The sequence below is a fragment of the Rhizopus delemar genome, genomic scaffold, assembly GCF_000149305.1.
Source record: "Rhizopus delemar RA 99-880 supercont3.2 genomic scaffold, whole genome shotgun sequence".
Classification (NCBI taxonomy): domain Eukaryota; kingdom Fungi; phylum Mucoromycota; class Mucoromycetes; order Mucorales; family Rhizopodaceae; genus Rhizopus; species Rhizopus delemar.
The window spans coordinates 819,865-832,701 of NW_027137828.1; the positions used below are offsets into that span (position 1 = coordinate 819,865).

The 12,837-nt window shown below is 35.1% G+C and overlaps 4 protein-coding genes across 4 annotated transcripts; 1 reads left to right on the top strand and 3 right to left on the bottom strand.

The window, feature by feature from the left end:
* Nucleotides 1-94: 94 nt before the first annotated feature.
* Nucleotides 95-1,373, bottom strand: RO3G_02530 (uncharacterized protein; the record flags this gene model as incomplete). The annotated part of the gene is made up of 3 exons (XM_067657121.1): nucleotides 95-463; nucleotides 595-1,147; nucleotides 1,207-1,373. 3 exons carry the CDS (start codon nucleotides 1,371-1,373, stop codon nucleotides 95-97), a joined length of 1,089 nt encoding a protein of 362 aa, XP_067513222.1.
* Nucleotides 1,374-3,867: 2,494 nt separating this feature from the next.
* RO3G_02531 (uncharacterized protein) lies at nucleotides 3,868-4,080 on the top strand (the record flags this gene model as incomplete). Its single annotated transcript, XM_067657122.1, has 1 exon — nucleotides 3,868-4,080. One exon carries the CDS (start codon nucleotides 3,868-3,870, stop codon nucleotides 4,078-4,080), a length of 213 nt encoding a protein of 70 aa, XP_067513223.1.
* Nucleotides 4,081-6,610: 2,530 nt separating this feature from the next.
* On the bottom strand, nucleotides 6,611-7,850 carry RO3G_02532 (uncharacterized protein; the record flags this gene model as incomplete). The annotated part of the gene is made up of 2 exons (XM_067657123.1): nucleotides 6,611-7,263; nucleotides 7,319-7,850. The coding sequence occupies 2 exons, from the start codon at nucleotides 7,848-7,850 to the stop codon at nucleotides 6,611-6,613; spliced, it is 1,185 nt and encodes a 394-aa protein (XP_067513224.1).
* Nucleotides 7,851-10,217: 2,367 nt separating this feature from the next.
* Nucleotides 10,218-12,260, bottom strand: RO3G_02533 (uncharacterized protein; the record flags this gene model as incomplete). Its single annotated transcript, XM_067657124.1, has 1 exon — nucleotides 10,218-12,260. One exon carries the CDS (start codon nucleotides 12,258-12,260, stop codon nucleotides 10,218-10,220), a length of 2,043 nt encoding a protein of 680 aa, XP_067513225.1.
* Between the last annotated feature and the right edge of the window lie 577 nt (nucleotides 12,261-12,837).

A 12,837-nucleotide genomic window follows, 5' to 3' on the forward strand; every position in this document is an offset into this window, starting at 1 on the left:
GATCCTTTCCTCTTCATGAATCAATATTTTGAAAGTGTTCTTTACATGTATAAAAGGACACTGTTTTATTACAATGAAACCCAGCTTCAACTCGTTAAGAAGGAATAAAGAAACTCGCCACGTCTTGACTCACGCAGCTAACTTGTCCATCAAGCAAATATTCTGATATCATCTTACCGGTAATAGGGGAATTCAGGATCCCCCAAAATGAGTGTCCGGTAGCCAAATACAAGTTTTTATAGCTTGCATGAGGACCAATCAAAGGCGCTCCTGTTTCGTCTGATATAGGTAAATAACAGGCTTGACGCTTGATAAGTTTAGCATTTTGACTTGAAAGCTTGTAAGAGATATGACCAGCTTGATGGATAAGGGCATCAATGGCTTTTGCGTCTACGACAACTTGATCGGCCGATGTGGGTAATGGCTCTTTATCAGATGCTCCACAAATGTAAACCGTTTCATCCTAATAAAGAAAGAATATAGTGAGTACAGGATAAGCTGTGTGTTTATCAACGTCTTACAGATCTTGGATAAACCTAGTCCAAACAAAATGAAAATGAGCATAAGAATGAAGAGTAAGCTTTTTTGACTTACCTCAGGTTCAAATGTTTTTGATTCATGCATGATGGTCGTGAACAAGGCCTGTCCGGGTATTTTATCCTTTGGCTGTAAGACAATTGAATGTACATGCGAGCCGCTGATCGGAATCGTATCATTCATTAAAGGAAGTTTACCACTCCAAGGACCCATCGCGACTACCACACGATCTGCTCGTAACTCGGTTCCGTCCTCTAGCACAACACCGCCAATGTCCCTGTCATTTTCATAAATCAATTTCGAGACACCTCGACCGATCTTTATCTCCACCCGACCCGTTCTCTTGGCTTCCTCCAGCAGTTTACGCGTAAAGAACCCGGGATGAAGTTGAGCCGTGGTTCGTTTTGTGCCGATTTGCTCAATCGAACGACTGGGATTGGTCCAATCGAGCGAGTCCTTTGAGGCCTTACCCTTCGGATCAAATACGACAGAGTAAGTATCCAAGGGTCTGTAACCATATTGGCTCTCACCATCCAACTCTTTGGCAAGCTCTTGGTGAAGTTTAAATGAAGTTCGAGAAAATGATCCAAGGTACTGTGAATGATCGTTCCTACAAAAAAAAAGTTTATTTTTTTCATTCATCTTCTTTTATTTTTTTCTATTTTTTACCAGTCTAGTGCAAGGAATCCACCCGATTTTCCACTTGCTCCACACGCGATATCTGTCTTTTCAATAAGAGTTATTGTACAGGATGGATTCTTGGAGAGATAATATGCAGTACAGGCACCCATGACGCCTGCTCCAATAATGACGATATTTAAGGGCTTATCTGTCATATTTTTTTTCGAATGAACAATAGAGAAAAAAAAAAGAAGAGAGGAATCTAAAATGCACTATCAACATAAATTTTGTAAAAGTGACGTTGTAAGTGCAATGATGGGGTGTATTACAAAAAAAGAAAGTCTTGTCAAAAGTAAATGAGGGGGTTTTCTATTCTCCTTCTTTTCATATTCATTTTATGAGCTTACTTTCTATGGTAATAAACATGTACAGTATCATTTTCATTCAAAACTAGAAAGGATAAATCGAACATAAAGAATAGCACATAAAAGGAAATTATACGCCTAAAACTAGGAAAACAAAAGCCCCGCCCTGGTCATTTTATCCAATAACATGAAGAGCAGCTCCTTACATTCTATTCCAGAAGGAGAAAATGGCAATCTGTTAAAAGGATATTTGTCCTGGCAAACCAAAGCTTTTGCAATTTTATCTCATTTATTAGCTGGGCTGTATTGCAGCAAAATCGCACATATTCAATGAATGCAGCGCCAAAAGTTAAAACGTATTTATGGATTAAGAGCCTTGTTTGAACTTTGGTATAACTCCCTACAAACATATTTTACAGCAGTGTGCACTTGTAAATGACGAGGTATTTTTATAAATCGATGGTATCAAGCCTATAAAGAAAGAAAAAAAAAGACAACCATAAAAGATTTGTTCAGCTCTGACTGCAAAGGTTTCAAAAGTTTGAGCATTCACTTCAAATTTATTGGTAATGTTATTCTTCGGCCACTGGACGATTCAAAGCAGAGAAAAATCAAAACACCCAATGTAAATAAAAGTTATAGAAAGGAAAAGGTTAAAGAGCAGAAAATCTTTCGTGATGAGTTGCTCTTGATTATGCCTAAAAGAGGGTTTCAGCAGCATTTGGTTTCGAAAAAGCTATTTGAAAATTTCTGAAAAAAAAAGTTTTGAGCGCAACAACATTTGAGTAGCATGTAAACCGCTTTATTTTAGTGAACAAAGCAATTAAAAAGCAAGATTTTTTCATTCCAAATGCTTTTTTTTTAAAAAAGGAGGAGGGAAAGTTTGTGTTTGTGGTTCATTCAAGATAATAATGGTGACCATACAAAGAAAGAGGATTTAAATAAAATTGGCTTTGCTTAAGCAAAAGATCAATGATAACTTACATGCTGAATAAAGCTAGTGTCTTTTAAGACGAGTAGATAAATACGTCACTTTACAAAAGATACTTGGCTCAGAATTAAAGGAGAGAGGAGCATTACGATAGTATTGAGCATTCATATCTTAAACACACGTTTTCTTACTACAATCATAATGGCAAACACAATCACGATAATACAAAAACATGTTTTTATATTAATTATTGATCTTTTTTAAATAATGAATATACTTATTACTGACATGACTATATTTTACACAAACGTCTAATTCAGTCATGTACAGTCTACAAAATGGTCTAGAAAACGATAATTACCTGCATATTTTTAAACTTTAATCTTTGGCGTCACTGTTTGGCTGGATAGTAACACATATTTCTCTTTTTTAAAAGCCTCTCCCTTGTTCTAGTAGCATGGGCCATCTTTTATCTCCTTTGTAAGAATAATGATTTTGATTTATAAATCAACATCTTTAATGATAAAGTAATAAATAATCTATTGCTTCAAATGCATCAAGATGGGTTCATCATTACTTTTGATCGACTGACGACTGTTGATGATACAAAGTACCAGACTGTTGTAAAAATATGAATGGAAGAAGGTCAACCGGAAATCTGTTCTTTTTAGGAAATTAGTGATCTATTTCATTTAGACGTAGATTATTTTAATATAGCATATTGACATATCTTGTTTGATGATAATTAATTTAATATAAGTTGTCAATGTCTAAAGAGATGCGTGGGAGAAGGGAAAAAAAAGAGAAGATGGAAAGGAGATGCTGACTCTTTGATTATTTCAGCCACCAATGTATTATCAACATTCGATGGTATGACAAACGACGACAGCCCTTACTAAATTATAAAGTAGTAAATACATACAAATGGATAAAGAATTCCAAGGCTTCTTTGTCACTTATAAGCTGAGATATAAGAAATAACGTGAAATAATATTTATATATTACAAGCATCAAACAAAAATAAATAAACGCACTGTATTCTTGTTGGTGTAAATGTTATTCTTCTATAAATACTCTAGGAAATTTAGAATTACAAGTAATTATAAATTGCTCATACTCCTTTTAGTAAAAACAAATATTCTTTTCAGGATATTGGCTTCAAATAAAATAAACTCTTGTTTTGTTAATAAAACATATAATGAACCCTTTACAGCCATCTTAAAGGGAGTTAACGAAAAAAAAAAATTGCTTTCTTGATTCACGTTATATTCAACTCTCCTAACAGACTTTGTTACAATGGGACCATTTTTGGATTCTTCCTCCTTCTTTTGTAAATTGATATAAATAAGCCTGTCTTTCACTCACTCACTCTCTTTCTTTTCTTTTATTCTTTTCATTCCTTCCTTTGCTTAAATGAAAGCTTGCCTTGTTTTGCTTACTGCTCTCTTGTTCAATGTCATGTTGGTTTTTGCAGTTAAGGAGTCTTCGATTGTTGGAATAGTCGATCCTAGAGTAGCTGATCATAAAGGACTTGATCCTGATGTGCTTGATCCTAATGACACAAGTCGCAAAGTGAAGCGTGTAAAAGCTGCTATAAAAAAGAGACGTGCTGCCCGTGGTAAATAATGAGTTACGTATTCATAACTTTCTGTTTAATAATCGTTGTATAGCTGGAAAATCCATATGTCCATATTTTCGCTGTGGATAAAGACCTATCTTGACCTATTTTTTCAATTCTTGTTGGAATAAATCGGTTGTACTTTTGTATCAGTAATTAATTTTAAGATTGCCATTTTGGTAAGAAAAGTTTAAAAATATCCTCATCTCTTTACTGTTCTGCAAAGACCCTGTTTCAGACACGTTTTGTTAAAGAAAAAAAAAAGAGACTATTTTTATCCTACAAGAATAAAATTAAGATTGTTATTTCAGTAGGGAGACTAGACTGAATTATTTTGGTTATTGTTTGCGTGTGTTCTTTTTCATGTATTTATATCAGAATAAAGCAAAATTAATCAGAGTATCTTTATTTGAAAAAGAATATATTATCATCATCTTTTTTTTTTTTTAATCAAAACAGCCTATGCCTCTTTTTTTTTTTATTTTTATTTTTTTTGCCACTGAATTGGGAGATTTGACATAGTGAAAAAAAAGCAGGTTCATTGTGTAGAAATGGCATGGACGACTTTATATAATTTTTTTGCCTATTTCTCATCAATCATAAAAAAGGAGAAAGGCGTGAATATATAAGAAAAGGTAGTACAAGTTTAACGTGAGCCTTGATTAAAAGCTCTACAACCTAAACACATTTACATGAACGCACTGACCATCTACTTTTGATCCTTGATTTTATTTTTGAATTCATCAAAGCTCGTCGCTCTCTCCTTTTTGTCAATAAGATATTTATTGCAAGCTTTAGATGAAGAAGCAAGAAGGATAGAGTACAACCAAAAAAGAGATATGCTTCAACATCAGGCTCTTAATAGAGAAAAGAATAAAATAATATAAATGACTTTGAAAACAAATAAATGAATCACATTCTTCAAAAGTCAGTTGCCAAGAGAAAGAGAGATATGTAGTCAGAGTCACTTTCCTATCTGTGACCATCGCGGGATTATAAATAATTTTAGGGAAAATAAAAAGCCAAGTTCAACAGGATGATAACCGGTCATTATCTTTCAAACCTTTCAGTATGTGTTAATAGTATTCTTGTGCCACCATTTCTTTTATCTCACGAATTAGAAATAAATCATTCCTCCCCTTTTATGTGCTTCATAATCCAAGGGGTGAATTTGGTTTCTTATCAAATAGACAGGTTAGGGTATCAGTATCCAAATCCATTTTTGGACATTGTTTAAGGGGGGGAAGCAACGGTAAACAATAGAGCCCCTTTTTCGTGCATGGAATTGACAAGTACAAAAATATACAAAGTTGACACTACAAAAATAAAAGATGATTATCTTGAGCTGATCTATGCGGATTTGTTGGACGGAGAAATGAATAAAACCAGTTTGATTAGGATTCAGTCAGTACTATGATTATGAAAACCCTACAGGATTATCAGATCAAACCCTGCTTATCTAGAATAAAAGAATCTTTTGTGTAATAAAAGGTAAATGACTTGAATCCAACAAGTGTATTACTTTCTATTAGGTTTCTCCCTGTTTGTCTCGTACTTTTGCTCTTCACTTCAATGGATCGAACATAAACCAAAGTTGTTTAGTCTGCCTCTTGTTCTTTTGATCCTGTCAGTTGCCTGCTCCTTTTCTATCAGAGTCAAAATGGCATCCTTTCTGGTGACTTCCAGTTCAACCTGAGCAGCGGTCCCTGTGGTATTGATTACTTTATAAAAAGTGATACTGCCAGACAAGCTTTTCCAGATTATAAATACGTTCTTTCTCCACCAATTGTCATTTCTATTCTGCACCGACTGAAGATTTGCAACACGTATTTGTTTGCTGCCGTTTTAAATGGATTTCATGGATTGAAGTTCTTCATTATTTTAGTCCCTCATTTGCCATTTTCCCAGGATGGTATGTGCTCAATCATATGATCTCTCAAGACTTTTCCTTTAGTTGATCAAAATGAATCATGGACTCTTACTTGCTGCACTATCAATCAGATTTGGCAATTTCACTGCTATGCTTTATTCTTTATGAACAATCATTTCATCCACCCACAATTACTAAGAGTGTTATGTCGCAGTTCTGTTCCACTCAAAAGGACCAATGCAACTTACCATAACATGAATTCTCTCCCTCTCTCTCTCTCTGTTCCTTGGTTCATACCGCTTCTTGGACGTATGATAGCTTTTAGTTGTTATTCTTGAATATAAAAAACCATTTTTTTATTTACAAAAAAGAAAAATAAGATATGCAAGTTGAGTCCAACAATCCAATATTGTTTCTCTTATTTTTTTCCCTATTACCATATTTGTCATAAGAAACGTGATACTGAAATCCCAAAACTGGAGTTCAAAACATTGAGAGCATTAGGTTTATTAGTGTTATTAGTAATAATAATAATAGTAGTAGTTGTACAAGCAGTAAGATTAAGAGTATATAACCGTTAAATTAATATAAAGAAAGAAAGGATGCAAAATAAAGATACATGTTTTGGTTGTTGTTGTTATATGTGCAAGACATCATTTCTAACTAGACTATTTTTTAAAGTCAAATTGATTCATGACGGGTGAACGAGGTGTAACAGGTGAATCAAATTCGGATGTGTACACAGATGACACAGGGGAATAGACGAGTGATTCAACTTCATCCTTTTCATGTTCCGATGCATTATGATAAACATCCAAGGCGAGTGAGAGTGGTTCTGGTCTGGTATGCTTTAATAAAGCCTCTTCATCCTCCTTGTTTTCTTGAATGTCATGTTCTATGCTATAAATAAATGATTTTATATGTAATCTATTCACTCCATAATATTGTAATCGAGTACGACATTCAGGATTAATTTTTGGCAAGAAATTTTGAGCGACAGCAAATGTGACGATAGCATAGATAGAACCACCCACAAGATCAATCATATAATGGTGTGTAAGATACATGGTAGCAAACCACATCCACATCACATAAGCAACAGCCAATGGCTTTAACTTTGGAAACAAATAGACAACAAAGAGCATCTCGATAGTAGCAGAACCTGAATGAAGGGAGGGAAAGGCACCAAAGACAAGAGGAGATGAACCAAAAGTGGAACCATACAAGTCTAGTCCCAAGATTTGATCGATACGAATCAGTCCACCTGGTTCGCCAGGAATAGAATAATCAGCTGGAGCAGAACCATAACTTAATTCATACCCTAGGAAATCACCCGTTAGTCTATCTATTGTTCCATTCCCTAGTCATAAACTTACATGGTGACGCATTAGGAAATAGCAGTTGAGTCAAGACACCGGCAAGGTTCATATAACCAAAGGCAGTGCCATATGTCTTGAGACAACCAGGAGGACCAAAGATGAAGAGCATGAAGGCCAAGACAAAAGGAAAAGAGAAATGGATGACACCATAAGGAAGCCAAGCTAATATATCAAGTACAGGATGTGTATGTTTTGAGATAACCTCAGATAGGTTGGCACCATACAAAATACGTTCAAGGGTAGGCAGCAGGTTGACAAAGATATGGTTGGGTCGATAGTCAATTGGAATAAATTGACAGGCGTAAAATGTGATGAGCCATGAAAAGATGGGTAAAGCGGGTAGTGTGAATCGTCTGATGTATGGAATCCAAAAGGATGATAAAAGTAATGCTGCTATAAACAATCGAGGTATGAGTGTGGGTGTTTGAATAATGATAAAGTCCACGGTGAGCAATAGACCGAGAAAAAGATATTGAAGATTATAAAAATTATATTTTTTCGGTATTAATTGTAGAAATTGGCGTTTCATGTTATTATTTACAATGTAAAACTCTTTTGGGCTTTTTCTTTTTTAACAGAAAAAAAAAACGTAGAAAATAAAGAAGGAATGAAATAAAAAAGCTTTTTTTTTATATAATCTTATTTTTCTGTGTGACATAGTGTGCTTTTTTTTTTGCGGCGTATCTGTTTTTCCGATTTGTCATTGTTATACGTTCACATGAAATATCTATGATTCATGAATTTTTTCATCATGAATGCATTAAAATTCATGCTTAAAAGAATAAAAACTTGTTTTTTTTCTCATCTTTTTCTTTTTTTTTTTTTTTTTTTTTTTTGCTTACATAAGTCATAGTTTTTTTTTCTTGTGTGTGTGTTCTGTAATTATATGCGGGACTGAAAAGTTTGGTTGAAACCGGGGTTTATTTTCAAAGATTCTTTTATGCGATTGGTTGTATACGTTCGGTTCGGCCGTTACGATTTTACGCGAAAATTTAAATAAACATGTTTAATTTAGAAATTACGAACTTTGTATCTTGTTTTTGTGAAAGCTGAGAAATTATCACAAATTTATAACAGATAGCGGGCCTAGTACATTTATTGAATCGTCTTCAAGAGTGTAATTCCTAAAAACCCGGGTTTGACGGAATCTAGGAAAGTAGATGCGGATCTTTGTAATGCCGAACCAATACAATGCCTTACAAAATACATTGACATTAATTCCGCTTAAATCATAAAATATTTGATACATTCATATAAATCATACCATGATTTTCACTGCATCCATCTCCTATTGATAACTGTTTTGCATTTCAAAAGAATGGGTTAAAAAAAAGGGAACATTTGAATTAGGAAGGAACAAGAATCCCAAATAAGAAACTACACCTGATTTTAATTTTAAAAAAGAAGCGTATTCTTTAGGAGTACAATTTGTCATTATTTGGAAAGATGCGTGTCCAATCACGATTGTTTTGTGTTCATTCCTGATATAGAAACATGATTCATGTACCTCTAAGCATACCACAGGCAAAAAAGAAAGTTGGATGAAACAAAAGGGTCTAAAAGCAATGGTTTGAAACTTAATCTCCTCTTGAAAAATGTAATAAAAATAAAAGGATATCTTGTATTTTGACTACTGCAACAATATACAGATTATTTGTGTATTTAGAAAACAAAATTTAGCGTACTTTTAAATTAATGGTTAGTCAGAAAAAAAAAAATTCGGCACCTTTGATATATAAAATCACGTACTTGTAAATCTTTATGTATTTCTAACCTTTCTCTTTACAATTAATTAAACAACATGAATACTTTTATATACAACGATGACTTGTGAAAACAATCTTGTAATAAAGAGAATGAGATGTTAGTATTTGAAATAGAAGTTTACCCAGTAAACATAACAAATTTGGACACTTGTGTGGACATGATACCACCTGAGAGAGATTAAATAAAAAAGAAGTTGTCTGAGAGAGAGGGGACAAAAAGATCGTAAAATCACTACAAAGTGCCGAAAAGGTGCAGACTTACATGCTTATCAGAGAGAGAGTTGAGTGTTTGTGCTGTGGTTCTCAACCCTAATATTTTTTTTTCAAACTCACTATTAACGTGCGCACAGCGCAGGACTGGGTTCCAAAGGTCAAAAAGGACCCACCATTATATTCAAGATCAGCTGGTAATGGAAGAACTCCTGTTCTAGTTGACGATTGTATAAATTTTTTTTTCGATCAAGCGAGGAGATGAAAGCACAAATTTTGTTGTATTGGATAACATGCTTGAGGTATTGACTAGAAATAGCAAAGAATAGTTTTTATAAGTCCATCAAAGAAAAATGTAGAATTACTATCAAACGCTTTTATTTACAATCAGCCAAGAGGAATACCCCTGAGAAGATCAAAGAGTGATATGACAGAATAAAGAGTTGAACAGAAACTGATTTAGACTTTACGGGTAATTGTGTGCTCATAGATGAAGCAGTCTTTCATATCATTCTAAAGTGTAACTGTTCATGCCCCAAAAGAAGGAACCCATGTCGTCGTCAAAGTGCCTAAAACAAAGGCAAAGATGACAACCATTTTGAGAGTTATTTCTCCTTACGGTATTGTAAACGTAATTGTAAGACGACCTTGATTGATGGGGGACTATCAAAAAAAAGAAAGACAGTTGGAAATACAAAAGTAGCAAGGAACAGTAAAAGATGGCGCGATTACCTGCTATTATTTCAATTTTATAAACAGTGTTTTAGATGTTATAGATCGCCCATCAGCTTTACATATTTTTATTTTTTACATTTGGAGTCTTTGAAAATGTAAAAGTGTCATTTTATTCATTACTTGTCAAAATTTATTTTGTGATAGTCAAGCCTTTTCATGGCAGTAGATATAATAGATTTCGCGCATCAATTTGTTATAGCTTTGTAATTTTGTCGACTACCTTCAATCAATATTCCCCCTGGATCAACCAATGCAAGAGCATTATTCAGAGGCCTACAACCTTGAAACCATAACAGCTCACCTATAAAAGCTGCACTGATCCATGATTGTAATGATTCATTGCCATACGTGTGCAGTACATGTTTAAAATCATCCAAGAGCTTGACAGTACTGCGCCCATCAATACATTGAGATACGTTTAAGGGTACTGCTAGATTTTCAGTCGTTTCGATACATCTATGCTTGTTGCCTCCAGGATTCCATGACCCTAGACCTACTTGTAATTGCTCACCATCAGGATACACCAAAAAAGTATCGACAGCAATATAGTTGGGCTCTGATCGAATGAATAAAACTTGCTGCGGGATCACATCTGGAGGTTGCTCCGTAACCTGTGTGACTTTGGCTGCTTTTAACTCATGGTGGAATTGATCTGGCTCTTGAAATACAAGGCATGCCGACACATGTGATCCATTATGTATATGTCCATTGAAACTAACCAAAACGGATCCAGTTGTGCCAGGTTTAACAGCATATCGTAGACCATGTACTTTACCATCCATTTCAATTCCTAATACTGAACCATCATCTACATGAGGAGCATCTTCACCAGTACGTAATATATACCAACTGACCAAAAAGGATCCAAGCCCAAACACATCATACATACATAGCTCTTTTAAGCTTTTCAAAGTACGTCCTAAGTCGTCACAAAGTAAACATTGATCGATTGCCATGCCGCCTTTCAAAAGAACACCAGCAACATAGATAGAGACAAGCGCATTGAGAAAGAGTACAGTGCGGCATCCAACACGCGATATATTACTCAGCTTATGTATCATACCAATACATGTTCCTCCACATTCTCTGCATTTCTCAGCAACCACCATAGCGATGTTTTTTACCAACGGCCCTAATGCTTTGATTGCACCTGTGTCTGCTAAAACACAAAAGCTTGGTGTCATTATTACCGTGCCAGGAGGATCACCGTTTTCGATCCCTAGAAGAGTTGTTTTCGCAATTTCGTCGTCTAGCCAACGCATTAAATCTTCCTCAAACTCAGCTGGCACTCCACACAAGTTAAAAACAGACTTCCGATTGATGTATCGATATGTAATAAACTCTTTTTCCACTTTCGATGCTTCCAGCTTCAATGTTTTGAAGCCAGCTTCTTCTAATCCATAGACTCTTGGGCCATGACCAAAATCTAATGCTTCAATCCTGCAAAGCTTGACCTGCGCCAAACCAAATGCAACAGCTGCAGTTTCAATGTCTGATACTTGCATAGCCACATTGCCACCACTTTTAACAATTCTAACAAGATCACGAATTACAGACGCTTTGCATCTAGACCTTGGATTGAACTGTTTTGACCATTGTTCCCAACCTTGATCTTTCCAATCTTCCACACAGGTTCCTCTTTCCCAGATTTCTTCAGCAATTTTCAAAAAGTGGTCATACGCTTGCTTTACACCTACAACATTTAGACCAAGCGGAAGTACCCCATGTACAAAGCCCTGTCTGATGTCCCGCCCGGCATTAAGATCACCACCAGCGAGAGACCCACAAAATAGCACTGCGTGAAATATTGGCATCAATGTTGTCCAAAATTCAAACGTCGTACTTGGACTGGTTAACAGCAACTCCCCTTCCGAGTAAGTTTCGTACTTTTCATATGATATGGGTTCTCCAAAGCCAATGATAGGTTTCATTACTGGAAGAAATGCACCGAGAACAGTGACATCTGATATATTTTTTGTGCGAGTGCCTCCCCATGCTTTGACAGCTAGCTTTGTAATATCAATACCTAGTTGAATGAAGCGAGGCACCAATTTTTCTAGATCAAGGGTCATATCTGTAATCATCAGCGGTACTTTTAGTGGTTCAAATGAAATACCCCAATCTGATAATGAATCAGACAACTCGGATACACCAGAGTTCAACAATTGTCTTTCTTCTTCTTTTTCTTGCCTTTTAGTTTGCCTACTCTTACCAACAACTTCAAACATGTTTTCATCTGCAGGAAGTCTACAGTTTTCCAAATACAACTGTTCTTTTAAATCTTCTACTTTTGCTTTCACTACGCCATCCAAATGGTCATACTCTTCTCCATTATATATTAGAGATTCCCGACTCACATTGCTGTAAACAGCAGATAGCTCATTCATCATGAGTATACGTTAATACTGCAATAAAGAAAAGAAATGTATGTTTTTCTGATAAGCAAATGTATTTAAGAATTTGTGTACAAGAACACTTTAATTGGTGCAACAATGTTATGTGATGCCATTTTTTTATAACCAAGCCATTTCATATCCATGCAACTTATACACCGATAGTGTATGTAAAACGTATTTCTTATGTATAGAAAGAGGAATCATGTCTTAAAATGCTCCTGTCAAGAAAGGAGGAAGTGGCTAATACCACCCGGCTGCCAAGGAAACACAAAAACAAGTAACTGGGACACGAAAGTCTTCTTTTTGTTATTTTCTTTTGACCACCGTGAAATAGACGTATTACATCTCTCGATGAACAAACCCAATAAAAAAAACAAACTAGTCAAATTACACTTTAGAACATAACAAT